A 27,830-nucleotide genomic window follows, 5' to 3' on the forward strand; every position below is an offset into this window, starting at 1 on the left:
AAAGAAAAATGTATTGAAATACAAATGTAATGAAAGATCTTTACAAGTAGAACATTGATTTGAATATTTTGTAGCACTTGTTGCACTTCATTTGTCTTGTCAGTCATCATTGTCTGTACAGCTGACTGACAGGCTGTCATTCTGAAGAGCCGTTGAAAGACGATAAACCTAATAATGACCTGTCAACTGTCGCTGTCCCTCAGATGAAATGTACGAGCTGCTGTCAAAGCTGCCAGAGAGCGTTGCCTACACATGCATGAAATGTACGGAACGCCATCCAGCCGAGTGGCGAACAGCGTTGGAGAGGGAGCTTCAGGGCTGCATTCACCACATCCTTACTGCACTGCTAAACTCACGCACATCCACACACCTGTTACGATATAGACAGGTTAGTCAACACACACACTCTTCTGTAACTTTGATGCAGTCACTCTTGAGGAGTTTCCAAAACCAAACAAACCCTTCTACAAGAGCGTTTCTGGTTTTGGTAAAAGTTGCTTTGAATTTTCGCTAGTTTTTGCATAGTCAAAACATGCAGTATGATGTTGCTCCACAGATGAATACAAACAGAGTAAACACTGACGGATACAATCACATGTATTAAGTTACAAAGAGATTATTGATTGTAAGAGTAAGAGCTCTACTCAGGGTTTAACTCTCTTTTGGAACAGGCGGTGAAACCTCCAGAGCTGAACCCAGAGACAGAGGAGAGTCTTCCATCCCGTCGTTCCCCTGAGGGCCCAGATCCCCCAGTCTTGACTGAAGTCACGCCCACGACTCCCAGCGACTCTCCTCCAGACCTGGAGTCTGTCGAGAAAAAGATGGATCACGGTCGCTACAAGTCAGTGGTAAGTATGTTTTTTTTTTTTCTTTTAAGCTGCATCTCTTCTGTTCATTTTATCACATGCTCATGCAAAGCAATTAGCACTTAACATCAACAGCTGTGATGGTTAGACCTGTGCAGCATTATGGTAAATTAACAGATATAGCTGGAGTAATAACATGTCCACCAATGTATCTATGCAGTTCACTGTTTAAACAATTAAAGTGTTCATGGGTGAGAGATGCTTTTAGGAAGAGAAGATACTGGGAATTATAGGAAACACTGAGGAAGATGGTGAGGAGCACAGAAAGGGCAGAGTGACATACTACTTTCCATACTCTGCTGCCAGCAGACAGGGGGAAAAAAATATGAGAGCGCGGGCACTGTGTCATTCTCTGTGTTCATCATTTCTCTGTCAGCTGGAGTTCAGTGACGACATCGCGCGAATCATCCAGACGGCCATCAACGGTGACGGTGGCCAACCCGAGAGCAGGAAAGCCAACAGCATGGTCAAGTCTTTTTTCATCCGGGTAAGAACCACACATCAACTCTGGATTTCTATATTATTATATAGATTATATTCTCACAGCACCAGCGAATGCACAATTCATGCAGTTCACATGTACTTGAAAATTCCACTTTGACAGTAAGGCAGGTTTTGGATCATTTCAGACAACTTGACTATTATGTTTTGTGACACGTTTCAAGTGTCTAAAATGTCCTGATGTTTTATTTAGAGCTGGTATGGGGTCAATAGCTATCATCAAAGTATAGCACCATCAAGCTAGCGCCAGTCTGCTGAGCACGAACCATAATCTCACCCGAAATGAAAGTCTATGCAGGTATTTTCTGTATCAGTAAACTGATATGTGAACTTAATCTAATGCTTTCTGTTTCAGCAAATGGACCGAATCTTCCCATGGTTCAAAGTGAAAGAGTCCAGATTGTGGGAAAGACAAAAAGTCGCTGCCAAGTGAGTGTCTACCACACCGTAGTCTATGGGAAATTGAAAGAGTACAAAGAGTTCAGTTAACAGTTTCCATCTGAACTCATTGCAATTTCAAGCAGTTTATCTTTAGTAGTTGGATTAATTTGAACAATCTCAGGATGTCATTATTTTGTTAGATTTGTTTAATTTAATTTGATTTGTTTACTTGCTGTAGCAGTAAAAAATTAGGCAAAAGTACAATCTCAAGGTAAAAATGAAAGCAAAAATTAGTTTTAATAAAGTTTTGCTTTGTTTTTTTTCCAAGCAAGTAGACTTTCACTATTTAACACAATATCTGAATTTGAACCATAAATAAGATGTAAAATCACTCCAGGCTACAACTTAACTTTGCTATCTTTTGTTTTTTACAGGATAATTTTAATATTATTTTCCATTTTCTCAAACTTTAAATACTAAAAGCAATGCAGACCACACATGTCCATTAAACAAGTCCATTTTTAAGAAACAACCTCCACTAGGCAGTGATCTCAGTCTTAAAAGCATTGTCATGTGTGTGATGCAGTGTTATTTTCTAAACTTGTAGTGTGAGTTATGTTTGCAATTATAGAGTAAAAAGTTTGAATTTAATACTCATGTAACATGAGCCCGGCCTAAAACCTTGGGAGAAGAACGGCAGTTTTCAAAAAACTGTAGGTCTGTAATTATTGAAATGACGAGCAAGATGTGGTTTCTCTGGGAGAAACTGTACCATCATCTGTGTAAAAGGAGGCAACCAGAAAGCAGAGAACTAATATTTATAACATTTGTGGGCTGACTGTACCAACAACTTCTGAGATACAGTATTTAGTGGAAATAACAGCCAAAGGGCAAGATCAGGACTTCACATGACCGTCACTGTATCTTTTTGAGTGGTAAGCGAAAAGGGATCAAAGCTGCTTTGAGGAATAAAGTCAAACTAGTGAGACGTGTAAATCACCCCTTTCAGTTTTCTGTTAGATGGTAAAAGTTCTGAACTTTCCTTGACTCACAGGATATTAAATCTACAAATATGTGTAATGTTCAGTTTTTGGGAATCACAACTAAAACATTGGCCACTGACATCAGAGACAGAAAGAGACTCTTTTAATGACTTAACAGAAATGACTGACTTAACAGAAGAGATCAATGAAATGGATTTCTCTCAACATACCTTATCTCAGGACAATGGTCCCAGTCAAGACTTAAAGCTGCAGTAATGACATTGATTTCACAGTTTCTCTGAATTAATGAACCTATTGGACAGTTCAGTGATGAATGTTGTGGGTAATGGATGATTGGTGGCAAAGGGAAGATAAGATAGAGTTCAAAATGACATTGATTAATATGATTTTTAATATTTCTACTGGAAAGACAGTTGATATCTGTATTTTTGTGTGCATTCCTTATTGACTAGAGAATACAGGATCAATAAAATCAACCCTGATTAGTTGTAGTTGGTTGTCTTTGTCTAAGGGCTTTTTAATCAGTCACCTGAGACTTATTTATGGAGGTGAGCAGATATTGATTTATACATATTCTCACTCTCACAATGATTAATAATGAAGCGAACATATTGAATAATTAATGCTCTTTACAGCGATGACAGGCTTATTATTTGTCATTGTTAGTAGCTCAAAAGCTCATAGTCTCTTTTTGGGGCTTGCAACTTGAATCTATACTTTGTAAATGAGTGGCATAGTTGTGCCTCTCTGTACACTGGAATCCTTCCCACATTCACACTTTCTCTCTCACTCATTCACTAACTCACTCAGTCACTTGCTCTCATTCGCCAGCTATCACATTTCCCAGAGCATTTACTCTGCTTCACTTCCAGGCATTGTGGGAGGCAAACCGTCACAGTGTCTCATTTCACTTGTTGGCTCTTTGATAAATATTTGTGGTCTAATTGTGGTTTACTTGTCAGTTTGGTCTTTTGCGTTATGTATCAATGCTCCCATCCAGGAAACAAATGATCCAACCAGTGGATCCTGTGGCCATCATTGGATGAAAGCCTCTAGACTTAAACAGTTGCCTCAACTGGCTTTTTAAATATGAAACGTAATCCCACACCAGTTATCCAGCCTTGCTCGACTTGGCTATATGTAAAGCTATAGTGCAGCACTTTAACATAATTATAAATGTTATATTCAAGCCCTTGCCAAACAAGTTCACACAAAGCTGATAGAGTCTATCACAGCCAGGTAATTGTCTGTATTTCATAGTATACGAAGTTTTTAAATGTGGTGCCGGGTTTGACATTTCCGCGCTGGCTTCCACCAGCTGCTAACTTCTGGTTAGCTCTCTGCTAACTTGGATGGGGATAAAAACATTTAATTTTGCAGCTCTTTTAGAGTTTTCAAATAGTATAGGATTGAATGGATCAAATTCAAGTCATTTTGCATGGGTTGTGTGATGCAAAACAATTTATCCCCCTTTTTACAGCCGTAACAGTAGCGGGGGAACCTATGTCGTAAGCATGTCAATAGTGTTTTTGTAATTACTCTCACTGCCAGAAGAGGGAGACAAAAAGTTCCATTCTGCGAGTTTAACTTGGCAAAGTAATTTGGATGTAACTATTTATTACTGCTGTCACTGCTCAGTTTTTAATTTTAATATCTTCTGGAGGGGAAATCCTGAGATCTTCACAGCACTGCAGATCATCTTTAAGATTGTGCTGATGGATTAAACACGCTTTCAGTGGTTGCCAACACATGTAATCTATCTTCTATAAAAAGCAACACCTGGAACACAATCTTATTGATTGTTCTTTTTTCTTCTTTCTGTTATCAGTGACTGCTTGTAGGGACATGTGCTCACAATTTGTGTCAGTGTTTTTCAGAATACATGATCTTACATAAAGACAGTGGCCTATGGCATTTAAATTGCATGCTTATTAGAGCATTTTAAATTTATTATAATAGCTTAGATGGCTCAATGGAGCTTTACTACACAATCAAAAATGTCACTTGGGGCAGACAGTTGAATGTATATTTTACGTTGTCCTTGTAATGTCTGTTTGATAAGTTTAAGTTAATGAATAAATCTCCCAATGACTGAAATAAGGGCAGCAATTAAACAAAGATGGAACGCATCAACATTTTTCTTACATTTTACTCCACTTGTTTTTAAATATAACATATTGTAAAAATGAACACTATTAACTATAAACTTTGGTTAGAACCCCCAAAAGTCCACCTTGCTGAGAGCAATAATCACTTAAGCAAGAACTGCCTCTGAATACCATTAATTAGTCTGACTAGTGATGTTGTTTGGATGTAAAAACAATAACCACTACACAAAACTGAATTGTTTTTTTTGAGTCTTTTTCTTGTCCTTAGGCCACACAACAACTCCTGTGGTTCTTTCGGATTATTCTGTTGTTTACACCTGGCTTTTGTCAATAAAATAATCACTACTTGTTGGAGAAATTCACATTTAAGTTAGTCGTAGTAGTGACTGTCTGTATGTGCTGTTTTTTCACAGCAGTGGTCTCCTTCCCAATGCTGTGCTGCCACCATCCCTGGATCACAACTACGCCCAATGGCAGGAGAGACAGGAGCTTTCCCGTGCTGAGCACCCCCACCTCATGAAAAAGATTATCCCAGCTCCCCGGCCCAAGACACCCGGTGAACCAGATACTCCAGCCTCCTCTCCTTCACTCCCTCCATCATTACCCCCACCACCTCCACTTCTACCTGGTAGGGCAAACTGCAAAAATGTGTATCCGTACATTGTTTTGCACATCTTATCAGTTATTGTTTTTTTTCTAAATTCAACCTTTGTTTGTTGTTTGCAGATCGTGAAGACAGCCCAGAGCTCCCTCCTCCGCCAGGTGTTAGTGATAACAGGCAATGTGTTCTGTGTCTGAAATATGGAGACGAGAACACTAATGTGAGTAACAAATCTGCTTGCACTTGCTTCAACAAATGTAAGGCAGGGGCTTTGTTATTTAAAATGCATCTGTATGTTTCAGGAGGGTGGCAGGTTGCTGTACATCGGTCAGAACGAGTGGACCCATGTAAACTGTGCCCTGTGGTCCGCTGAGGTGTTCGAGGACGACGACGGCTCTCTGAAAAATGTTCACATGGCTGTACTCAGGGGAAAACAGCTAGTAAGAGAGCACACTTTGTCCCTTGCAAGTTCCCACTCTATGTTCAAATGATATTGATCGGATAGACACTTGAAACATGTTTCTGTGTACTTCTACTCAGCGCTGCGAGAAGTGTCAAAAGCCAGGGGCCACAGTTGGCTGCTGCCTCACCTCTTGCACCAGTAACTACCACTTCATGTGCGCACGCCAGTACCACTGCGTCTTCCTGGAGGACAAGAAAGTCTATTGTCCAAAGCACAGTGACCTCATCAAGGGAGAGGTAAAGAAATCCTTTATTTGCAGTACATCAATCCCATATTATACGAATCAAGCTACACTTCAGAAAGGAAACACTCTCTCTTCATCTTACCCATGTTTGTGTATTTTTTCCCCAGGTGGTGTCTGAGTTTGAGGTGACCCGCAGAATCCTGGTGGACCTGGATGGAATTAGTCTCAGGAGGAAGTGGTTGGCAGGACTGGAGCCTGAAAATGTCCACATGATGATAGGTAAGGTGACTGGTGGTAGATGACTGCCAGTCTATCTTGTTTTTTACTTGACTTGTTATTGCAATGTCTCTTGAATGCTGATTTAAACATCTTCACCATCATTGCAGGCTCAATGACCATTGATTGTTTGGGGATATTGACTGAACTCTCAGACTGCAAACGCAAACTCTTCCCTGTAGGATACCAGTAAGTATTTTTTGTGTTTTCATTTATGTGAAGGTATTTTGCAATGTTGTGTGAGATGTGAGATGCTGGATATGCACAATGCATTTTGATGAGTAACACTAAATGTAAACTTGACTTTCCCATTCATAAGAAACACTTTAGGGTACCTTTTAAAGTACATCTGCCAAAGGAGCTTTAAATGCCCAAGCCAGTAATGTTAAACTAAATACATTCTCTCTCTCCAGGTGTTCCAGGGTGTACTGGAGTACTTTAGATGCTCGAAAGCGCTGCGTGTATACCTGTAGGATCCTAGTTTGTCACCCTCCAGTGGTAGAGTCTGACCTGAAGAGCATGATGGCTCCTGAGGAGAATCGTACGATAGCACACAGCCCACCGCCCATAACAGGTAAGCTATACAATGAACCTATACAATATTGTTCAGGTTAGCATCTGTTGCAGTACATGTATGTGTCAGGTTTGGTTGTACATGTTTAACTTAAGTGTATGTTCTGTGTCAATTTCTCCCTTTTTCATATCAAGACTTTCCTGATCCATTTGAGACTCCACGGCGTTCAGACACCCTTTCCCCTGCCAACACCCCCAAGCTCAGGGTTTACACCAGGAACCGGCACCCCAGTTACCCCCCTTGCCAGCGCTCACAAGGCCCCAGGCCCATGCCCTCTCCAGGTAAACACATGCTAAAGTCTTTAAAAGTTCCAAGATTCGCATATTTACATACATTACATTAATGTTTTTTTTCCTTATTTGTAGGAGGTTCCTCTCAACCCCAAAGCCATGAGATCGTGACAGTAGGAGACTCCCTGCTGAACACTGGCATGCGGAATATTGACTCACGGCGCCACAGCTCCCCTTCTCTCTCCCCTCCTCCTCACCAGCTGCACAGACAGAGAGGGATGACGTCCCCACCTCAGATTTTGTCACGACCCCTTACTTCACCACCTCCCCTCATCCCCTCACCTGCCAGAGACCCTGAAAAGGCCAAACACCCCAGCAAAGACTCTGTTCAGAGGGACGATGAAAGATGTAGACAGTTCTCCACAGACAGAAATAGATCACAACCATCCAGAGACCAAGGATCGAGAGATGCAGACAAGGGGAGAGTGTCAAGTCGAGAGCAAGCCTCTAAGGATTCTGAGAGGAATAGATCGTCCAGAGACCTCGGGCAAAAAGACTCCGACAAAGGTGAACTAGCAGCCAAAGACCCAGAAAAGCGGAGACCATTGAGTAAAGACTCAGCTCTGAAAGAATCTGAGAGGGGGAGACCTCTCAGTAGAGACCCATTAAGAGATTCAGAAAAGGGGAGACAAGGGAACAGAGACTCTGAGAAGGGGAGACAGGCAAGCAGAGACTCAAGCAACAGAGAAACAGATAAGAGCAAATCAACCTCTAGAGATTCCAGCTATAAGGATATTGAAAAAGCTAGGCCACTCAGTAGAGATACAGGGCTAAGGGACTCTGAGAAGCATAGACAATATAGCAGGGAAGCAGGAAAAGACAGACCATCTAGCAGAGACTCTGACAAAGGTAGACCCTCGAGAGATTCCAGTTATAGAAGCACAGAAAGAAACAAAGACTCTGGCTCAGGGAAAGACAGCAACCCTGGCAGTCAGTCCAAACAGGCTGCAGGTGAAACTAAGAGCCCTAGACTGGCACCTGCAGGCTCAGGCCAGTCCTCCCCTCCTGTCGGCACTGCTGTCCTCACAAGTCAGCAGAGAGGTGGCAGCACCAAGCAGGCTGACAAGCAAGGAAAACACGGAGGCAAAGATCAGGATGTTTCTTCAAGCCTCAGTTTGTTGCCTCGTCACCGGTCCACTCCCAGCTCTAACACTATACAGTCTAAGGACAAGCCCAACTCAGGGAAGGAGAGCAGTAGTGGCACTAGAAACTTAGTGCCATCTTCACTCCATAAGGACTCAGTTGTTGGGAAATCCGGCTCCCCACAGCCTTCGTTTCAGAAGACCAGTGCACGGAAATCAAATGATTACTCATCAGGTCCGGGATCAGCAGCAGCCATGAAGCCTATTTGGCCATCAAGGAATCCAGCAGAAGATGACGTTGTCAAACGAGGCTCCATGCATCTTGCGTCTCCAGCTGCAGCTTCAGCTGCCAAAGACAAACACCCCAAAGTTAAGACGACAGGCAGCAGGGAGGTGTCCAAAGACCGAGAAAGGGAGAAAGGTCTCCAAAATAGCAACAGCAGCAACAAAATTCCACTCCTCAACAATAATACTAAAGCTAGTGGCAGCTCCAACACACAGGCTACAAACCCCACGTCTCACAACAACAGCAATAGCAAAGCTCAGATGCTTGGAAACAGCACCAAAGTCCATGGGAAGGCTCAGGGGGAGAAGCTTGAGAACCAGGGAGGAGACAGGTCATCCTCAAAGAGCCGAGAAAATTTCTCCTGTCCCGAGAGAAAGAACAGCTCCAGTGTGGATAACTTGCAGCATCTGCAGCAGGCTGGTTTAGCACCAGAGAAAGCAATGAAGACATCTTCTCAGTCTCACTCAAAACCAACAACTAACCAGCTGCAGCTGTCCTCCAGAGAGAAAAAGAGATTTGTTAAACCTCCCACTGTAACTCCACTGAAGACAGATATTAAGACTGACCCTAATGGGACCAGCACTATCGGCGGTATTTCTTCTTCCTGTCCCACGACCACTACCTCCACTGTCTCTCCTGCTGGCCAGGGGACCCGTCGTTCAGCCCGCTCTGCTCTCTTCTCCTCGCCGTCTGCCAGCAGCAGTGACAGCTCTGAATCTGACACCCAGACTCAGACGGAGGAGGATGATTTGCATAAAGATCACAGCGAACTCCGAGACCACCGCAGCCTCCTCACTCAAGGCACCGAAGACGAGGCTGATGGCCCAGAAGATGACCATGACAGAGGTATGGATGATAAACATCACGAGGATGACAGTGACGGGTCGGGGTCAGCCAAGCGCCGCTACCCCCGGCGCAGTGCTCGTGCACGCTCAAACATGTTTTTTGGTCTCACACCCTTCTACGGGGTCCGCTCGTACGGTGAGGAAGACCTCCCCTTCTATGGCAGTGGGGACGGAGCGGGAGCCGTGGTTAAGAGGAGGACAGGCGGTCGCAAGAAGTCAGCTGAAGGGCAGGTGGACGGAGCAGATGATATGAGCACCTCCTCTTCGTCCGGGGACAGTGGAGAGGATGAGGACAGCGGAATGAAACAGAGGGTTAAAGACCCTTACTACTATAACTTCACACGGACAATAATTAACCCAGGTGACGGCCTGCCATCCATAGAAGGGATAGACCAGTGTTTGGGACGAGGCTCCCAGCTCCAGCGCTTTCTTAAAGATGAGGAGCAGCAACAACAGAGGGCACAAGGAAAAGCAGAAGACGACATGCTGAGCGCTTTGTAAGTACACATATCAGCTTTTAACTGGTTATTTTTCCATGCTCTCTGATAACAACCTAACATATTGTCTCTTTTGTGTTTTAACAGGACCTTGGGCAAGCAGCATATCGGCCAGCTCGATGGCGTTGATGATGGCTCAGAGAGTGACACAAGCATCTGTACCACCAGCACCACAACCACCACAGCCACCACCTCTTCCACCCCACATAAGAGCACTCCTAAGAGAAGGGGCAGAGAGAGGCACACAGAGAAACTGGAGTCACATGACTCGAGCAAGGAGGGGGACAACAGTGGTGGAGCAACAGGTGCAGTAAGCAGTAACACCCGAGAAGGCAGAAAGAACCAGAAAGAAAACTGTCTTCCTTTAGGAGGTGGGGTCAAGGCCCAGCCACAAAGTCAGGGCCAGGATCCTCTCGAAGCCCAGCTCTCCCTCAGCACTGACCTGCTTAAATCAGACTCTGACAATAACAACAGTGATGACTGCGGTAACATTTTGCCGTCAGACATCATGGAGTTTGTCCTGAACACACCTTCCATGTCAATGCAAGCTCTGGGTCAGCAGCCCGAGCCTTCGTCCTCTGAGCTGCTGCTGGATGAGGGTTATGTCGGCGTGGATGTCAACCGGCGTAAAGACATTCTGTTTGATGATTTTTCCCAGCCACTGCCCAGTTCAGAGAGTGGAGGGGTGGTGGAGAGTAGTGTGAATAGCTCCATATCTGTAGAGGAGCCATATCTTCCTCTGGAGCTGCCCTCTGACCTCTCTGTGCTGACCACACGCAGCCCTACTGTTAGTACCAGTCAGAACCACAGTGCTGGGAGTCTCATCTCAGATACCTCAGACCGCACCATGCTGGGCTTGACCTCTGACCCAGAGACTATCAGCGCTGAAAAGAGCGGGGACAAAAAAAGAGCAGGGCCAGGTGTGTCACCATCAGAGAATCAGCATGATGTTACAGCTCTGGGAAACAGGGATACCCAAGCCACTGACGGTCACATGACTCCTGAGCAGTTTATTCCCAGCCCTGCCATTGGCCAGGTGGTGGAACCGCCAGGTAATCAGGACGTTCCCAGGAATTCTGGCACTCCTGGTTTGCCAAGTTCTCCCTCTCTGCCTCTTCAGGGTCAAAAGTACCTTCCAGCATCAGCTGCAGCTACCGGCAGCCCTAGTCCAGTACCCGGTGCAGGACCATCCCAGGCTCAGGTTTCCAGCCCAGCAGTCATCAAACCAGGACCTGACAAACTCATCCTGGTTAATCAGTTTCAGCCCCTCTATGTCCTCCAGACTGTCCCTAATGGAGTCACGCAAAAGATTAGTGCGACAGGAGTGATGGACACCAGCTCCCAAGCAGTGCTCAGCTCCATGACACTCACTACAGGGCTGAATACTGGTCTCACCTCAGCACAGCCAATATTTCCTGCTGGTGGCAAAGTCCTGGGCACAATGCCCCACTCCTCCCAGATTCACACGTTCAGAGGAACCGCACAGGCCGGCTTCCAGACAGGAATCCCTAGCACCACCTCAGGGCTTCTCATTGGGTTGCCACATGATCAGCCCCAGATACTGGTGTCAGAGGCCGGTCGACCGCATGAATTGGGTCACAGTGTTGCCATAGTGTCCAGTCCCTCCTCTCTCATTTCTTCCCCGACTGTACTCGCCTCTGCTCATGGCAAAAAGAGGCCCATATCTCGTCTTCTGCCCAGAAAAAACAAGAAGTTGGCCCGCTCACGCAGCCAGCCCACTCTGGCCCCCTCAGATGTCGCCCCTCCTAACATGACCCTAATCAACCTGTCTTCCCCTCAGATTACTGCTAGCATCCCTGGCCAGCCTGGTGGCTTAGTTGAATTAAGCACCCTCTCCTCTTCCCAGCGTAAGGTCCCCAATATTATCAAGAGACCAAAATCAGGTGGGGTTATGTACTTGGATCCCACTACTCTTCTTCAGCAAAGGATCCCTGCTACAGCCCAGTCTGGTATCCTGGGTCACGATACATCTACTCACCTCCTACCTTGCACAGTCTCTGGTCTCAACCCCAGTCAGTCAGTTTTAAATGTTGTGTCTGTGCCCCCTAGTGGCGCTGCCGGCCTTCTTGCACCAGGATCAGTCTCCCTCTCTACCCCTGTCCTCAACTCCACTGAGATCACAGGGCCAATTAGCAACCTGCTGTTTAAGGCAGGGCCACATGGGTTGGGCCTGTCCGATCAGCCCATGGTCCTTCAGTCAGCAGGGGCGGCTCCTTTGATGTCACAACTCAGCTCCTCTGTCCAGACTTCCATAGCCAGCAGCATCTGCGTCCTGCCATCCCAGCAAACTATCAGCATGGCTGTCAACCAACAAGGAGACACAGAAGGCGGTAATATCCACTTACAGCACCAGTCACAGCCTTTTAACAGATCCCAGTCTTTGGACTGTACAAGCACCACTGTTACTTTAGCCCCAGCCACCTCTTTAAGCCCTGCCAAGGGGCGTGTTGTTGGCGTTCTCACCCAAACACAGACCTCTGCAAACTCTCAGAGCAGCAGAACAACTCCCATTTCCAGATCCTCAGAACAAAAGCCACCTAACTCCTCCGCATCAGTTGCAGTTTCAGGAGCAGCAAAAAGCAAACAGAAAACCAAGAGGAGTAGGCCGAGCACGGATATGATCAGTGGGAAAAAGCTCAAGGCCTCCCAGGCAGAGGATCATCATAATAACCCTGCAGGACGACTCACCTCAAACCCAAGGTGAGACAGTTATCATTTTGGCAGCTTGAGAGGTATTTATATTGTGTGTTGGATTTATTTTGATTTACATGAATAAATGAGAAAACTTGACTGACTTTGTCAAATGAAATAGTTCACCTTGACTGAATCTGTAACTACCAACTTGTTTATTAAAGTATAAGTAGCATAACATATATTAGATTTATAATACATTTTAATCTTTCTTTGTGAGTAGTTCTAAAGAGCTGAGCTCCCCTGAACCCATGGACACAGGAAAGCCCACAGACAAGACAACCAACAAGAGGTATGGAGCCATTTCATCCTTATTACACATTTTTACACTGACAATACTGAACTCTTGTCTAATACTGCAATCTTTTCCAGTGTGCTTGGTAAAAAGAAGACTTCTGAAGGTCCTGTTTTACCGGGGAAAGTTGTGGGGAAAGACAAAGCATCCGCAGCTGGGGGAGCAGGTTCTCTTCCAGTGGCTTCACCACCTGACCAGGACGGCAACAGCAGGGACACAGGGCTGGATAGTAAACCCAAGAAAGGCATAATCTTTGAAATATGCAGTGAGGATGGCTTCCACATCCGCTGTGAGAGTATTGAAGGTGTGAGAAAACAACATCTCCTACATCGCTACCTACACCACATTTTAACACTAAATACTGTACATGTCAGATTATCTGGCTGAATTAAATGTGCATTTGCTTTGGCACAACTACTAAATCAGCATAATGGGGCATCCGGTTTATTACCATGTAACCATAACGTCTACAGCAGGGCATACACTGACTCTCAATGGCAAAATGCCAAAAAATATAAAAAATAATTCAATGTAATTAAAATATGTAACATAGTATAAATAAAATGTTACATTACATATACAGTACTTTTTTTTTGTACTTTTATTATTTGAACAAATTGATGAGTGTGAAACTTTGAACCATGTGCCATGTTCTATCTGTTCTCTCTACAGAGGCTTGGAAATCCCTGACTGATAAGGTGCAAGAAGCTCGCTCCAATGCCCGACTCAAAGAGCTCTCTTTTGAAGGTGAGGCATTATTCTTGACTACATGGGGAAAGAATTAAAAAAAAGAAAAAGTGTTGTTGTCAAAATACATATTTGGACAACTTTTTTGACTAGTGTGTTTCTTCATTCCTATCAGGCGTGAACGGACTGAGGATGCTGGGAGTCGTACACGAGGCGGTAGTCTTCCTGTTGGAGCAGCTGTACGGCTCCAGACACTGTCGGAGCTACCGCTTCCGCTTCCACAAACCAGAGGAGACTGATGAACCTCCCATCAATCCCCACGGCTCGGCTCGTGCAGAGATCAACCACAGGTTAGGATGGGAGTGGGACCCACATACACAAACACAGACAGTGGTTTGAGTTGTGAATAGTAGCTTTAATATTCCCCATTTGATTATTGGTTTTAATTGCTATCGTCACCATGAGGATTCTGAATCATGATTGTTAAAGGTTAATAAAGTAATCATCTTGTGTTTGTTTCTGACTACTATCTCTTCCACTTTTCTATCCTCCAGGAGGTCTGTATTTGACATGTTCAATTTCTTGGCCTCAAAACACCGCCAGCCTCCTGAGTACAGGCAGCAGGAAGATGATGACGAGGAAGGACAGCTCAGGACTGCCAGGTAAAACTACAGTTTTTCTATCTTAAATATGATTCTCCAAAATTGACAGTTAACAGTTTTGAAATGCATCAAGATTGTTTCATTTTAGGTTACAGAAATTATTCATATCATCAATATAAAATGTATTTTTCATGCTGTGGTTGCAGGCGAGCCTCCATGGAGCTACCACTTACTGTGAGATTCAAACAGCTCAAGGCCACCTCTAAGGAAACTGTCGGAGTCTACAGGTTAGATCTGTGGCACTTTATCTGTTAATCAGTTATAAAATATTCAGGCTGCACAAGGAGCAGATGATTGCACGGAGGTAGCAATTACATTGGTTGTTTTAATGTTGAGATCTGAACAATTTAAATCAACTTCATTCATATTCATCACACCAATTTGTCAGAAGTACTCCACTCTATGAGCTCCACAACTTGTAAGCAATCATTTCATTTATTTTTATAGCAAAATGCTGATAAACTAGAAGGTATAAAAAAAGGGTTTAAAATGATACATGTGTCGCAGATACATATAAACGCAGATTGAAATGACATGAATGTAATTCACAGATCTCCCATTCATGGCCGAGGACTATTCTGCAAGAAAACCATTGATGCAGGAGAGATGGTCATTGAATACTCTGGAAATGTCATTCGCTCTGTGCTCACTGACAAACGGGAGAAATATTATGATGGAAAGGTGAGAATGCGGATGTCTGAGTCCCGAGACCTTGATTGAAATATTGTGTCAGTTGTTGGATCAATTAGACTAAAAATCTTTCTTTCCTTTCCTCAAAGGGGATTGGCTGTTACATGTTTCGCATCGACGACTACGAGGTGGTAGATGCCACAGTGCACGGAAACGCTGCCCGCTTCATCAACCACTCCTGTGAGCCCAACTGCTACTCGCGGGTCATCACTGTGGACAGCCAGAAGCACATCGTCATCTTTGCCTCTCGTCGCATCTACTGTGGAGAGGAGCTCACCTACGACTACAAGTTCCCCATCGAAGACGCCAGCAACAAGCTGCCCTGCAACTGTGGTGCAAAAAAGTGTCGCAAGTTCCTAAACTGATACCAGTATCTAAATGATTTAAAGAGGACTGTCTCCCCCACAGGGGGTTAGCGTGGCACCGGCTTTATGCCAGTTTTCCGTGTGTCTGGTCCACAGCTGCCAACAGGGCACGAGCTCTGTGAGCGTTCCTGCTGCCGGTGTTGGCAGAGCGCAGCATTTAGACGGTGGTTGTGGGTCTTAACATGTGTGCAGGAAAGGCCATATCGGAGGAGGGGCCATTTGTAGAAATTGAAACATATTGTGCCTCCTTTTGTCTCATTTACATTTCGGCATGTCAAGTTTCACCTTCAGTAGGTCAAATATGAAATGGTAAAAGCCTTTTCAGCATTGCAATATTTACTTTTATTTACATTTTGATCATAAACAGTTACCCCTTCATAATTTTTAACATTGGCCCGTCCTCCTTAATTTTCTAAAAATGTGTCATTTCTTTGGAGATGATCTGGTCCACTAATGCTGAGATGTAAACATTGACGGAAAAAAAGCAAAGAACTTGGTTCCATTTTACACCAAAGTGCAATTTGTTAAAGGGACTTGGAACAGTAATTTTAATTAGAAACTTCTTAGATTTTTTTAAATTTTTTTTTTTTATAAATCTTAGTGTCAGCTGATGATCAGCACATCTCCCTGTCTGAATGTGCCCTGATGCCTTCAGAGCCGTCGTGATTTACTGGAACCTTCCCCTAGACCGGGCTTTTTTTAAATAAGCTTGGAGGTGTGTACATTCAACACTGTAAATAGGAGGTGTTTGTGTGTATGGCAGCCTGATGAGAGCTGTACAGGTGGAAACAGTCTGGGGGAGCAGTAGCCACAGAGAGTAAGAGAGACGATGGACAGAAGGAAAAAAAAAGAGACGAGGGGTGTAGAAATGTAGATTTGTTTAAAAAAACAAAAAGGTTATTTTTGGTGGTTCATGATAAGGATGATATCTAATGGTTGATATCATTCATTGTACTTAAACTGACTTTTGTAGTCTGACAGCTTGGTAGCTATGTAGACATGTTATTGATGGGATTAAGCCTCTGGCCTTGAGAGAGCGAGGCAGCTGGAGATTCTGGTGGACTGACAGCTAAGGGACTGGAGTAGCCTACTCTACTGATGTGCTTTAAGTAGACATATTTATAATGGATTTTTGGAGCTGTGATCCAGAGCACGCCTTGGATCTTACAGAAAGTAATGTTGCAGGTTTGTGCATGCTGTTCTTATTATCAAACTAGTTTTTGGTAATTACGTTAGCTCGGACTTTTGAGTCACGTTCCAAATTACAGCAGCAAAGACAACCAAACATCACGCCCTCGAATTGAATTTTCCACACAGCTTGTTTTCTTCTTGGCCTGTTGTGATAACCATTACTATGAAAATGTTTTTATTTGTATTGAGTCTTTTCAAGTCTTGTCTATTATCTGTCTTTTTATTATGGACAGGGAAATATCATGCTTGCTTTTAAAAAAACAAAACAAATGTAAATAATGTATATTTTTCTACAAAAAGACTTAAAAAGCACTCACTAGTGAATAGCACTTAATGATGGTATTTATATTTTTAAAAAAATCGTATTTATTTTATTGCCATTTTTGTAGGAAATAGAGGTTTACAAAAACTAATGCTTGGTCTCTATGTTTTGTATTCCGCTGCCTTTTCAAAGTTGTTTTTGTTGTAATTTTTTTTTCTTTTTTGATTTTTGTAGCCTGAATGTTTTCTTTGATTCCAAAGACTGACGCTGGTCTGTGGCTTGGTCCTGTTTGGTTCAGTCCACCAGTAGCTCTTCATCCCGGGACCGTTCGGTCAGAGCTGATGGTTTTGTTTTGTTTTGTTTTGTTTTTTCGTTGCTCCAGTTCTAGCTGGCAGTGTGGCAGTCATGTGAACTATTATTATGCACTTGGGAGAGTTTAGATTGTTGATCCATAGCAGATATCTGCTCTCTCCAGCCTTATTGTCTCCACACCACATCAAACAAAGAATCGCGTCCCGTACAGACTGCTGTCATATCGAAATAAATACTTGTCACTAATCAACCTTGGGTCGACTGACTTGCAGCCAATTTGGGAACACGTGAACTATCTACAAATCAGGCAGGAGTCCCGTCAGTTCAAAGTTCCTCTTCAGACTTACGATTAAGAGGTGCCTTTATTTTAATGCTACCAACAGCATTTGTCATATCTCTGTTGAGCCAATCTGTTCATATAACAAAACCACTTCATCATGGTGACCACTGATCCGTGAGTGCCAGCATTTGGAAATCACCTTTTCTTGTTTTGTCCAGTCTCGTTGTGGTTTGACTTAGTTGTAAAAGAGCACGCCTCTTCTCTCTCTAAAGCCTTCATGTCCTGGACCGAATATTGAATTAGACGGACTGGTTCCACTGGACTGGAAAAGTTGTTTGTCCCCTTTTTTAAATTGATTGATGTCCACCATTCATGTTGACTTCGTTATCACCTAAAGCCCCCCCCCCCCCCCCCCCACTCTACCCCTTGTTGTTGTGAGCTGAAACAAAAACGTGACCCCACACATGGTTTTGCACTTTAGCTGTGACACAGGCACTGAATAGAAATAGGATATCTCAGCTCTTTCTTCAGACAGTCAATGCAACTCCTATACTGAAACCACAAGCACAGATAGTCACTGAGATTTTGTGCGTTAGGCCCTGATCATAAAAAAACGAGGTCACTCAACCTGCGATCGGTCTTTATGACCCCTGAAAGTGGCGTTCCAGGCTCTAGCAAAGTGCACTTGACTCTTTTCTGCTACAAAGTGAAGGCAGGGACCATGCCAGCAGCCCTCTCCTTCCTGTTGGTGCAGTGAGTATAACCCAGGCTTTCCTGTAGAGTTCAGGTCTTAAAGTCCAGCTACCTGACCCTGACTCACAGGCCAGCCTCGAGGTTGTGCTGCTTGCACCTACATCGGGCTCGCTGGGTTCTGCTGCTAAGGTCAACAATGAATGTATATTCCTCCACATCACCAGATTTGTGATGTTGATGCTTTGTCAGCTTCGTTTGTTTTCAGTTCTCGTGTGAACAACCCGGGTAGATACGGATGATGTGTACATGTGACCTCAAAGGCGGCAGCAGCAGTTTCATTTCAGCACTGGGATTAACACTGAAGAATGAACAGCAAGTGGCATTTCTGTATGTAGGACAACAGGTTCTTACTGGTTTTAGCTCAACAGTTCACGCTAGCATCGGTGATGACATGTCTACCAATGCAAAGGGCTCTGTCTACGACTCTCGCTTCTCGACATCCACTTCTGCGTTTGCAGGGTCAGAGGGTTCAGTGAACAATAAGTCATTTATTTCACTGTTTTTAACAGCATATATACAATAAGGAAATGGTCTCCGTTGTTTCTTTGGACTTCATTTTACTATGCCACACCAGTGGCCCTTCTCCGTCATTATCTGTAATTATAGTATAAATACATAACAATATTATACGGAAACATGCATAGTAATTTCTTGTACTTTAGTATCTATACAATATATGGAATGGACAGACAAACTTAGTTACAGTAGCAAAACAGCAGATTTATAATGGTTAATAGCAATGTTTCAATGTACTCTATAATGGTTTTGTGTTACAGTACTATCAGATGAAACTAACGTGCATCATTCTTTTGTATATTGATATCCAGTACCAATTTTGCTGTGCCTGTGAATGTTCCTTCACCAGTAAGGAACATTGCAGTTTTTCTTTTCTTTCTTTTCTTTTTTGTTTTTTGTTTTCTCTCTGGAAAAGGAACGGTTTTTATGTGATGAGAAATGTAACTGTGTTAATGTGGTCGTGAACTTCTTGAGGTCAACCATTTTAATTTCTTTCCCTGGTTGTTGTAGTGAATGTTTTTATGTTTTTTCTTTGTATGTTTTAACAGGGACTTCTAGACGGCTTACTTGATGTGGTATAAATTAAGAGTTGGGTTTGTGGAGACTGATCAGGAGTTTTCAAAAGATCCCACCAAAATGTCATTTTTTCATTTTGGAAACCTCTCACGTCTCCCTGACCCCCTCTTCTCCTCTGAAGCTTTGGTTGTACTTATCATGTACTGTTTTTATAGAAAGTCATAATGCTGAGATAATGATGATGTTGAAAACATTTAATTTATTTATTTTGCGCAACATCCACCCTGAATTGTTATTTTACAAGTCACGGTTTTGGAGGGGTCAGGCGAGTACTTAACATGTATTTGTAATTTTCTAATTGTTTCTTGTGTATAGAAGTTATCAGCCTCGGATGGGGTGTGGTGTCACGGACGGAGTGGGCGGTAGGACATGCAAAAAAAAGAGGGATCATGGACAGGCTTGTTTCTTATGCCTTGAATATACCTTTGTCTTATCAATATTCCTCCTGCTCTCTGTAATAACAAGTTCATGAGTTCAACAGTCACATTTTCTCCCGTTTTAACAGTGTTTTCTCAATACACATCATCGAAATGAAGGAAAACCACCACAGTGAAAATAAACCACAAACTACTTGGTTGAATGTATAATTAGGAAACAAAGTTGTACATAAGTGTAAAAAGAAAAGTTTCTAATCATGTTTATTTTCTATGCACTTTTTTATTTAAGTGATAGTTTAAATAATAAACATGTCTCCTTTACTCTTTTTTGTCTCTTGACTGGTTCACTGTTTGTCTGCACAACTCCCGAGTCCACAGTGCTACACCAGTGGTGGAGGAAAGGTCCATTTAGTAGCTCCTATGGAGCTTTCATTCATAGCACATGATCTTCATTAGCAGACGGAGCAGAAGTCCTTAAAGTTATCCGAAAAATTGAAATACTAACATCTACATTTGCATGGCGACTGGGAACACTCACTGCTGGTGAAGATAATTTCGTATGACTGACAGCTCCACAACAGCAACTAAATAGACCTTGTGGTGAGATTGTTTTGTGTTATAGATATATAGATAATACTTTATTGTCAGACAGGTCTGACATTTTTCTTGCGTCCATCAGCAGCTCCATTGCAAACACAGACATGCAACACCAATTCACAAAAACAGTGACAACAGACAAAGCAGTGACATATCAAACTCTACAAACAACATACACAGCACATTAGTGTCCCTTCACCTGGTCCTCGATCTTGACTTAGATTCAGTGTTAAGCATAATGATTGATTGGTGTACAAAGGAATGCTTAAGCCTGATCTTATTGAATGAAGGTACTCTGAATCTACAGTTTGATGGTAAAACATGGAGGATTTAACACATGATTATGATTAGAGATGATGTTGTTAGCCAGCCTTTACATTATGTTGTGATAGGCTGTTTCACAGAGTTTCCGGAGGGGTTGGCCCACAATCTTTGAGCAGATGTTTAATTGCTGAGACAATTTGGCTCTTAAGGTTGTAGACAGACTCTTGAACCATACAATGTTGCAGTATTGTAAGATGCTCATTATGACTGAGGTGAAGAAAAGGAGAATAATTTGTCTGCTCGCCCCAAAGGATCTGAAGCGGCGAAGAAAATATATCCTCTGCTTTGTTCTTTTGCAATGACAATCTATCGGCACACTGCTGAGTTGTTTCCTATCACATCAAGTTTGTAAGTTGCATTATCATAATGAAGTAACACACTGAAGACTTGTAAACCAACAATGACACAAAATAAACGCAGACCTGATGTTCTCTGCGATGGTGTATACAAGATGTTACAAAACTGCTTGTTTGTCCTGGTGCTTCGTAGATTGTCATATTATACAGGAATAAAAATGGAAATTGTTGACTGCCTGGTAACAAAAACAAATCTCAAGCCATCACCTGCACGCTAAGAATATGTTCAGAAATGATGTCTAGTATAAAGTATACATGCTTTATATTCATACTGATCAATCATTCAGTCCAGAAAGTTGACAAAGATGGGCATCAATAGTTCCTAGAAACCATGTCTTCAAATTACAAAAATAAGTGAGTACAATAAAACAAGCAACAGCTTTTGAGAACCTGAAAACATTAAATTGGCATTGGATTTGAACATGGCTTAACACAATTAAATAAATAGAGTTGACATGTCACAGGTGTAAATAAAATGAATGATGGCTGAATTGTTTTAGCTGCTTCAGTTTCAGGTCCTAATATTGCACATGATGTCACACTGTCGTGATTTACTGGGACACTTCAATAGGCAGGAGCCATCGTTAATGTTATTGGTAACAGCTGTGATTTTCCTTCTGCGACAAGCCAAAAAGTCTGCTGTGAAAAAGGCTCGTTAGAGGCAGCAGTCTGTATTGTACTGTATGATGTCGTGATATTCAATCTGAAGCTTCTCTGCCAGTTTATTCCTGCAAGTTTTTGTGTAACAATTGTATGACCTCAGATGAAAACCTTTGTAATTACAGCCGTGCTTCTAGGTACCTCAATCATGTTAGCTCACTTAGCCCAGTTATATATTTTGCTGCATTTTAAATTAAATGCCGTTCGGTGAGTGTTATGAATGCAAATTGACTACATTGTTCTGGTCAGAAGATGATTGTTTTTTTCCCACCAAAGAACATCTGTTCCACACGGAAGGTCAAAGGAAATAAGATGCGTCATCATATAATCTTTTTTTAAGCAGAACATCTGTCTTCATAACGTTTCCAGCTCAACACAGACCCCACAAGTCTTTGTTTTACAGTTGAATGTTTTCCTGAAACAGTTCAACCCCCAAACTGAAGTTGCCTCGTTATTTACTGAATCTCACCCCATCACTCTGTTTCCCCAGTACCCAGAGACGTATTCAAGTTTGCCAAGTTGTCCAAATTAACAGTAAATGCTGCAAGCAGCGTTTTTATGGATTTCAACAGGAAATTGATGTAGCAGACCCAGAAAGTGTTGATTCTGGTGCTGCTAATCAAAAACACATCTTACTTAAGTTATAGATCGCTGCCTCCACAGGAGCCTGAAGAAACCCCCTCCTCACAACAGCCCCATGACACAAATTCAAAGGAAAGTTTCAAAGAGCTGCTGTAACACCCGACCACCCACTCCCCAGGTCATCATCCCATAAAACCAGCGTTGTATAGTCTAATCGGGGCCATGTGTACAGTCATGCTTTGTTACAGCAAACTAACACTTTCACAATCAATTTTGCAATTTTAAATGCCTCAATATGTGACAAAAAAACACATAATAAAGGCTGAATTAATTTTGGTTAATGCCTAAAATTGTTCTTAATAAGGGTTGTTTTCTGTCTCCTCTCCCTCATAGATGAGTCTGAGATAAACCATGATCTCACAGCTCTTCTTCCATCTCCAGTTTTGGCACAGGCCTTCTCCTTTTGGTCCAACTGCTGCAGGATAACAGCGATAACATGTTTTCACTGGCTCAAACACAAGGTAGCTGCGAAATTTAACCGCCTCAAGTTTATAGTTTGCTTGCCAAGAAGATATTAAGACCTCTTGCTATATCAACTTCACGCTGCCACTGAAGGATAACTGGGGGAAAGGAGATTACAGTCAGAGTGTCTTGCTTGAGTGCGAGAGAGAAATTAAAGATCGGATGATATTTAGGAGGTTTATGATGAAGATCATTGAGTAGAAAGAGGTTTATGTCTATATTAACCTCTCCTCACCATTCTGTTGAGTATATGTCTTTAAAGCAATGTTTCTTTGCGTGTAAATAAAGAGAGGAGGAAATTTTCAGCTGCACTGCATCATGGTGACATTTGCTTTTTTCCTCACCACAGTCCTCTGAACTCACTGTGGTTATGTTCTGGAGAGTTTCCCAAACACTATTATGCAACCTCCCAAACATTCTTCTATTCATCATCCTCTTATTCCCCTCTTAAATCCCTCCCTTCAATATTGATTTTGTCTCACTGTTTTTGTTTTACACATATTTCTCCTTCGTTCATGCTGGATGAACATCAAATATTTCCCTCAGTATCCTCCCTGTTCTCTCTCCTCCACCCACTGTTCCTCCTCTCCCACCCACCCCAGTTTGTAATTGGATTTCATTACCATTTCCTCTCAGTTTTTCCCAGCCAGACTGTCGCTGGTTGGGAGGAAGAACTTTCACTGGATTCTCTTCACCACACACAGACATCGTCGTCATCATCAACAACAACAGCAACGGCAGCAACTCTTCAGAAACTTCACTCCATCATCTGGTAAGTTAGGTTTTCATTCTTTACTCACACAAGTCAAAGCTGCTCTTTTAGAGCTGAGAAATACATGACCACCTTTTTCCTCCAGAGCATCCAGTAAGAACTGAGTTACCAAAAACCGCATCATTGATATGACTGCTGAGCTAATGATGAAGGAAACTTTATACAGTTTCCAAGTATTCAGATCATTTACTTAAGTAAATGCAGCAACACCAGTAAAAGTATTGCATTCACTTAGAAGTTAAAGTATGTAAGTACTATCTGAAATGAATACAGTACTTAAATTATCAAAAGTGAAAGTACTCATTATGCAGCAGACTGCCAATGTTATATTGTTAAACTGGATTTGATTAATGATGCATTACTAAAGTTTAAGCTGTATTTTAATGTTTTAGGTGGTCAAGGTGGAGTTAATTTAACTACTATGTACTGTTGGTTATTATATTCTGTACTTCTTTTTACTATAAAATCTAAATGTGTAAAGTTATCAGATGATTGTAGTGGAGTAAAAAGTGCAATAATTCTCTCTGAAATGTGGTGTTAAAGAGTAAAGTAGCAGAAAATAAAAGTAGGAATATGTAATGTAGGAATGTAAAGTAAATGTACTTCGTTCCAGTACTTTACACCACTAAGCAAAAGCATTATTCAGCAGTACAGGGTTTAAAACAAAAGGATGAGTTTGCCTTTAACATGACTCAGTCTCATACAGAAACATTACTGGAGTCCAGCTGGTCTTAAGGCAAAATGCCAGTTTGTTCCCTACTGGCCAGTGGGGCTTTTTTCTCTCGCACAGAAATCGGCTCTTTGAACTGCCGGTAAAAGTTCATACAAATCTTCCAGGTGGATCAAAGTCTGGAGGAAGCTGAATCCAAATCACTGGACTCTAATAACAGAGTGTTTTGGATTTAACTTTATCCAGAGTTCTTTCAACTGCTTTTCAACATCTGGACGTTACCTCATAACAAATTTTATAGCAGCTTAGAAAAAGAAAAGCAAAAATAATTCTAAATGTCATAAAAATCAGCTGATCATAGCATGACAAAGCAAAGACGACAAGGAGTTCTGGAATTATAAACTGAGTCAGAAGTGCGTGTATCCATGCAGTAACTGTATAAGTGGTTTTTAGTGTCTTGTGCTCTCAATGAAAACATTAATGTTTCTAATCTGAGGGCCACAGAGGATTGGTGGCAGACAGCTGTTCAGACTCTCCAGTATTTGTCCTCTTGTCTGCTCTCCTCCTCTGCAGGAATGCTGACCCGCATCTCTCTCTTCACTCTCCCTCCTTTTTTCTGTTTCTTTCTTTCTGTTTCTCTGTCATTCTGCAGCAGCAGTTGATGAACATATAGGAACTCATTTCCATTTAGGGAGACCTGCAGATAGACAATAAAACCCTTAACTTGTCACGCAGCATGAAAAAACCATGCTTTAAGACGACTGTAAGTGTTCCTGTTGGACTCTTCAGCTCAGTTTACTGTCGTGTGACGCCTGTCCTACTCTCAGACAGACAGCCAAACAGGGCCAGAGTTGAGACAAACTGGTGTCTCTTCTTGACTGTAGTCTGACTGCACTAAAAACCCAGCAGGAAAGACAAAAGAGGAAGGCTGTGGGGTTATTGAACTCTCCCACTGTTGAAGCAGGGTCATTTGAGGTTTGAGGTTCTTGATTCACAGGAAAAAGAGAGACAGAGGAAGAATTTGACTTTTTAACTTCTTTAAATTTTAGGTGTGACTGACTAGTTCCTGAGTAGGCTGTCTGGTATTCAGCATCTCATCATACTCTTATAAGAAACATCTGTTTAGAAACCAGGACTAGTCACGTTTTGTTTTGCCGATATGTCATTAGTTGAGGAATTTGTGTTATTTTCACTCTCCAGAAGTGAAAGAAGAGATTATATAATGGAAAAAGTCAAGGTTTCACTCAGAGAAAATGCTTGCATGGATGTAAATGATACATTTTGGACATAATATGTTTGCATTCTGTGATTACATAACACTATGTAATGAAATATTATGTTGTTTAGTTACATTTTTGAGTCATTTAACCAAAAAAAAGGTTGTTTAGATCAAAGATTTTGTACCTACTGTGTGTCTAAGTGAGTTGTTGTTGAATCTTCGTTCACTGTTGATAATTTTTTCTTCTTTCCATCACTTCCACTCTGCACCGCCACGTGCCTTCCCTGAAACAGAGCATGCTTTTTTTTCTCTCAAACTGTTCTTTGAGGAAACCAAATCACCATTTGGAACCAAAAAAACTGCACCTACGTTAATAAACACATTCACTTCACATACGTGTTATTACACTCTGAGCTGCTGTGAAAAATCTCCACTTACTGCAGGAATGTTTTAATATTATAACAAGCTATTACATTATGTAAGAACAGCTACCTGAGTGGAGGTGGACGCTTTGAAAATGTCATCTGCTCTAAATTACTGGTTACTTCCTTGCAGTTCTGGCAGCACTGAAATCTGTTGGATTAAGCCAACTCAATAATGTAATGTGTTATTTCAGTTTTACGGGAAGATGTTTAAAAACAGAATGGAGTAGAGGAGCAGTATTATAGCAATTCATTTTTTCTCTCTTGATACAAAGTAAATGATTAAAAGAGTTTAATATAGACAACAGTAAATGTTGGTTTAGTTTGTTTTTTTAATTTCTTTTTTTAAATCAGCCCACTTTTACAGGCAGTATGGATGTAACTGCAGTCACTTTCAACCAGTATGGATCTAGTTTTCCAGTGATTCTGCCTGAGAAGTTTATTGAATAAATGCCCTTTAACCAAACCTTTAACAACCGTTACAGCCATTTACTTTAACTAAATTGAAGGTTTTGTCATCCTGTACCATTATATTTGACAAGAGAATGGAAACTGACCACAGGGCCTTAATTTGAGTTATTAAACTCATTTCAGTCTGTTTACATATGCTGCAATTGCAACATTTAGATTTGCTCTCTTTTACTTCTGTAATGTTTGACTCAATCTTTATAGTGGCTTTTGTGGTGCAGTTTTGTGTAATCAGATGTAATGCAATCACTGTCTGAAGTTCATTCTGGTGTTGACCTTCCTCAGACTTGTTTATAAGCTGCAGACATTTCTAAAAACTGTCTTTTTTCCTTGCTAAACTATTTTCTCTCTGTTAACAGTGACTCTGCAATGACATCTCTCAGGCTGTTGCCCATGCTGTACTCCATCCTCGTCCTACAAGTTCCACTTTCCAGTCCATTAGAAGATAACAAGATTCCTCCCAGTCTATGCACTGGTCACCCTGGTATCCCAGGCTCTCCTGGAGCTCATGGCAGTGCTGGTCAGCCAGGGAGAGACGGGAGGGATGGGAGAGATTCTGCTCCAGGGGAGAAAGGAGAGAAGGGGGACAGGGGATATACAGGTGCTCTGTGCTATCTAAATGTATGTCTGTATGTGTTGGGTAAAGTGAAGCACTGAAAGTTCCTTTTTGTCTGCAGGTGAGACAGGACTGCGAGGTCTGACCGGGGACAGAGGCGACCCAGGAGTTAAAGGGGAGAGCGGGCAGCCAGGAGAGTGTGCCGTGGCCCCCAAATCAGCCTTCAGTGCCAAACTATCTGAGGGCCACACTTTTCCCCTAACTGTGGGAGACACAGTCCGCTTCGACAAGATCATGTTGAACGAACAGGGTGACTACAGCACAGAAACAGGACGCTTCACCTGCAGAGTCCCTGGAGTCTACTACTTCAGCGTCCACGCCACAGTCTACCGCGCCAGCCTGCAGTTTGACCTCATGAAAAACGGCCATGCGGTGGCATCTTATTTTCAGTTTTATGGCAACTGGCCCAAACCGGCATCTCTGTCAGGAGGCTCCCTGCTCCATGTCATCCCTGGCGACCAGGTGTGGGTCCAGATGGCTCTGGGAGAGTACAATGGAGTTTACTCCAGCACCAAGACAGACAGCATCTTCACCGGTTTCCTGGTGTACTCAGACTGGAAAAATTCAGCTGTGTTTGCATGAATGACACGTGCTTATGAACAAAACAAAGTCATATCCCTCTTTGGGACATGAACCACGCACATATTTCTTACCTATTTCAATTTTATAATTGAGATGTTCTGGATAAAGACAAGTGAATAGGCTGTGATGTGGAACATCTGTGTTTGTGTAATAAGTAAAATCGCACACCAGAATGTTGCTCGAATGGCACATATTGTACCATGAAGTGTGAGGTACGCACACCGAGCAGTAATGTTTATCCAGTGTCTGTTATTCAGTTGCTGCCTTCAAACTGCTGTGACAGTTAATTTTTGTAACAGATGTTGTGTCAGTGGCCTCCAGCCAACTCCAGGCCACAAATTCAAACAGCTTTCATGCTATTATTGCACTTTGTTTCCCAATGATTTCTGCACACCGAACATCAA

General features: G+C 42.4%; 2 protein-coding genes across 2 annotated transcripts in view; both read left to right on the top strand.

Moving 5' to 3' along the window:
- kmt2a (lysine (K)-specific methyltransferase 2A) overlaps positions 1 to 19,962 on the top strand; it is a 41,740-nt gene extending 21,778 nt beyond the window's left edge. The window contains 22 exon segments of the mRNA XM_062418482.1: positions 204 to 388; positions 672 to 848; positions 1,243 to 1,353; positions 1,723 to 1,796; positions 5,274 to 5,488; positions 5,587 to 5,681; positions 5,764 to 5,901; positions 6,002 to 6,160; positions 6,276 to 6,387; positions 6,495 to 6,573; positions 6,798 to 6,958; positions 7,093 to 7,239; positions 7,324 to 9,958; positions 10,046 to 12,679; positions 12,894 to 12,962; positions 13,043 to 13,269; positions 13,638 to 13,712; positions 13,828 to 14,002; positions 14,207 to 14,314; positions 14,461 to 14,541; positions 14,866 to 14,995; positions 15,094 to 19,962. Of these exon segments, the coding sequence (XP_062274466.1) occupies positions 204 to 388; positions 672 to 848; positions 1,243 to 1,353; positions 1,723 to 1,796; positions 5,274 to 5,488; positions 5,587 to 5,681; positions 5,764 to 5,901; positions 6,002 to 6,160; positions 6,276 to 6,387; positions 6,495 to 6,573; positions 6,798 to 6,958; positions 7,093 to 7,239; positions 7,324 to 9,958; positions 10,046 to 12,679; positions 12,894 to 12,962; positions 13,043 to 13,269; positions 13,638 to 13,712; positions 13,828 to 14,002; positions 14,207 to 14,314; positions 14,461 to 14,541; positions 14,866 to 14,995; positions 15,094 to 15,369 (8,063 nt within the window). The 3' untranslated portion in view covers positions 15,370 to 19,962.
- A 3,374-nt stretch (positions 19,963 to 23,336) lies between these two features.
- On the top strand, positions 23,337 to 27,826 carry c1qtnf5 (C1q and TNF related 5). The gene is made up of 3 exons (XM_062419269.1): positions 23,337 to 23,449; positions 26,588 to 26,829; positions 26,906 to 27,826. Exons 2-3 carry the CDS (start codon positions 26,598 to 26,600, stop codon positions 27,424 to 27,426), a joined length of 753 nt encoding a protein of 250 aa, XP_062275253.1. The 5' UTR covers positions 23,337 to 23,449; positions 26,588 to 26,597; the 3' UTR covers positions 27,427 to 27,826.
- Positions 27,827 to 27,830: the final 4 nt, after the last annotated feature.

Source organism: Scomber scombrus, chromosome 5, assembly GCF_963691925.1.
Source record: "Scomber scombrus chromosome 5, fScoSco1.1, whole genome shotgun sequence".
Taxonomy (NCBI): Eukaryota; Metazoa; Chordata; class Actinopteri; order Scombriformes; family Scombridae; genus Scomber; species Scomber scombrus.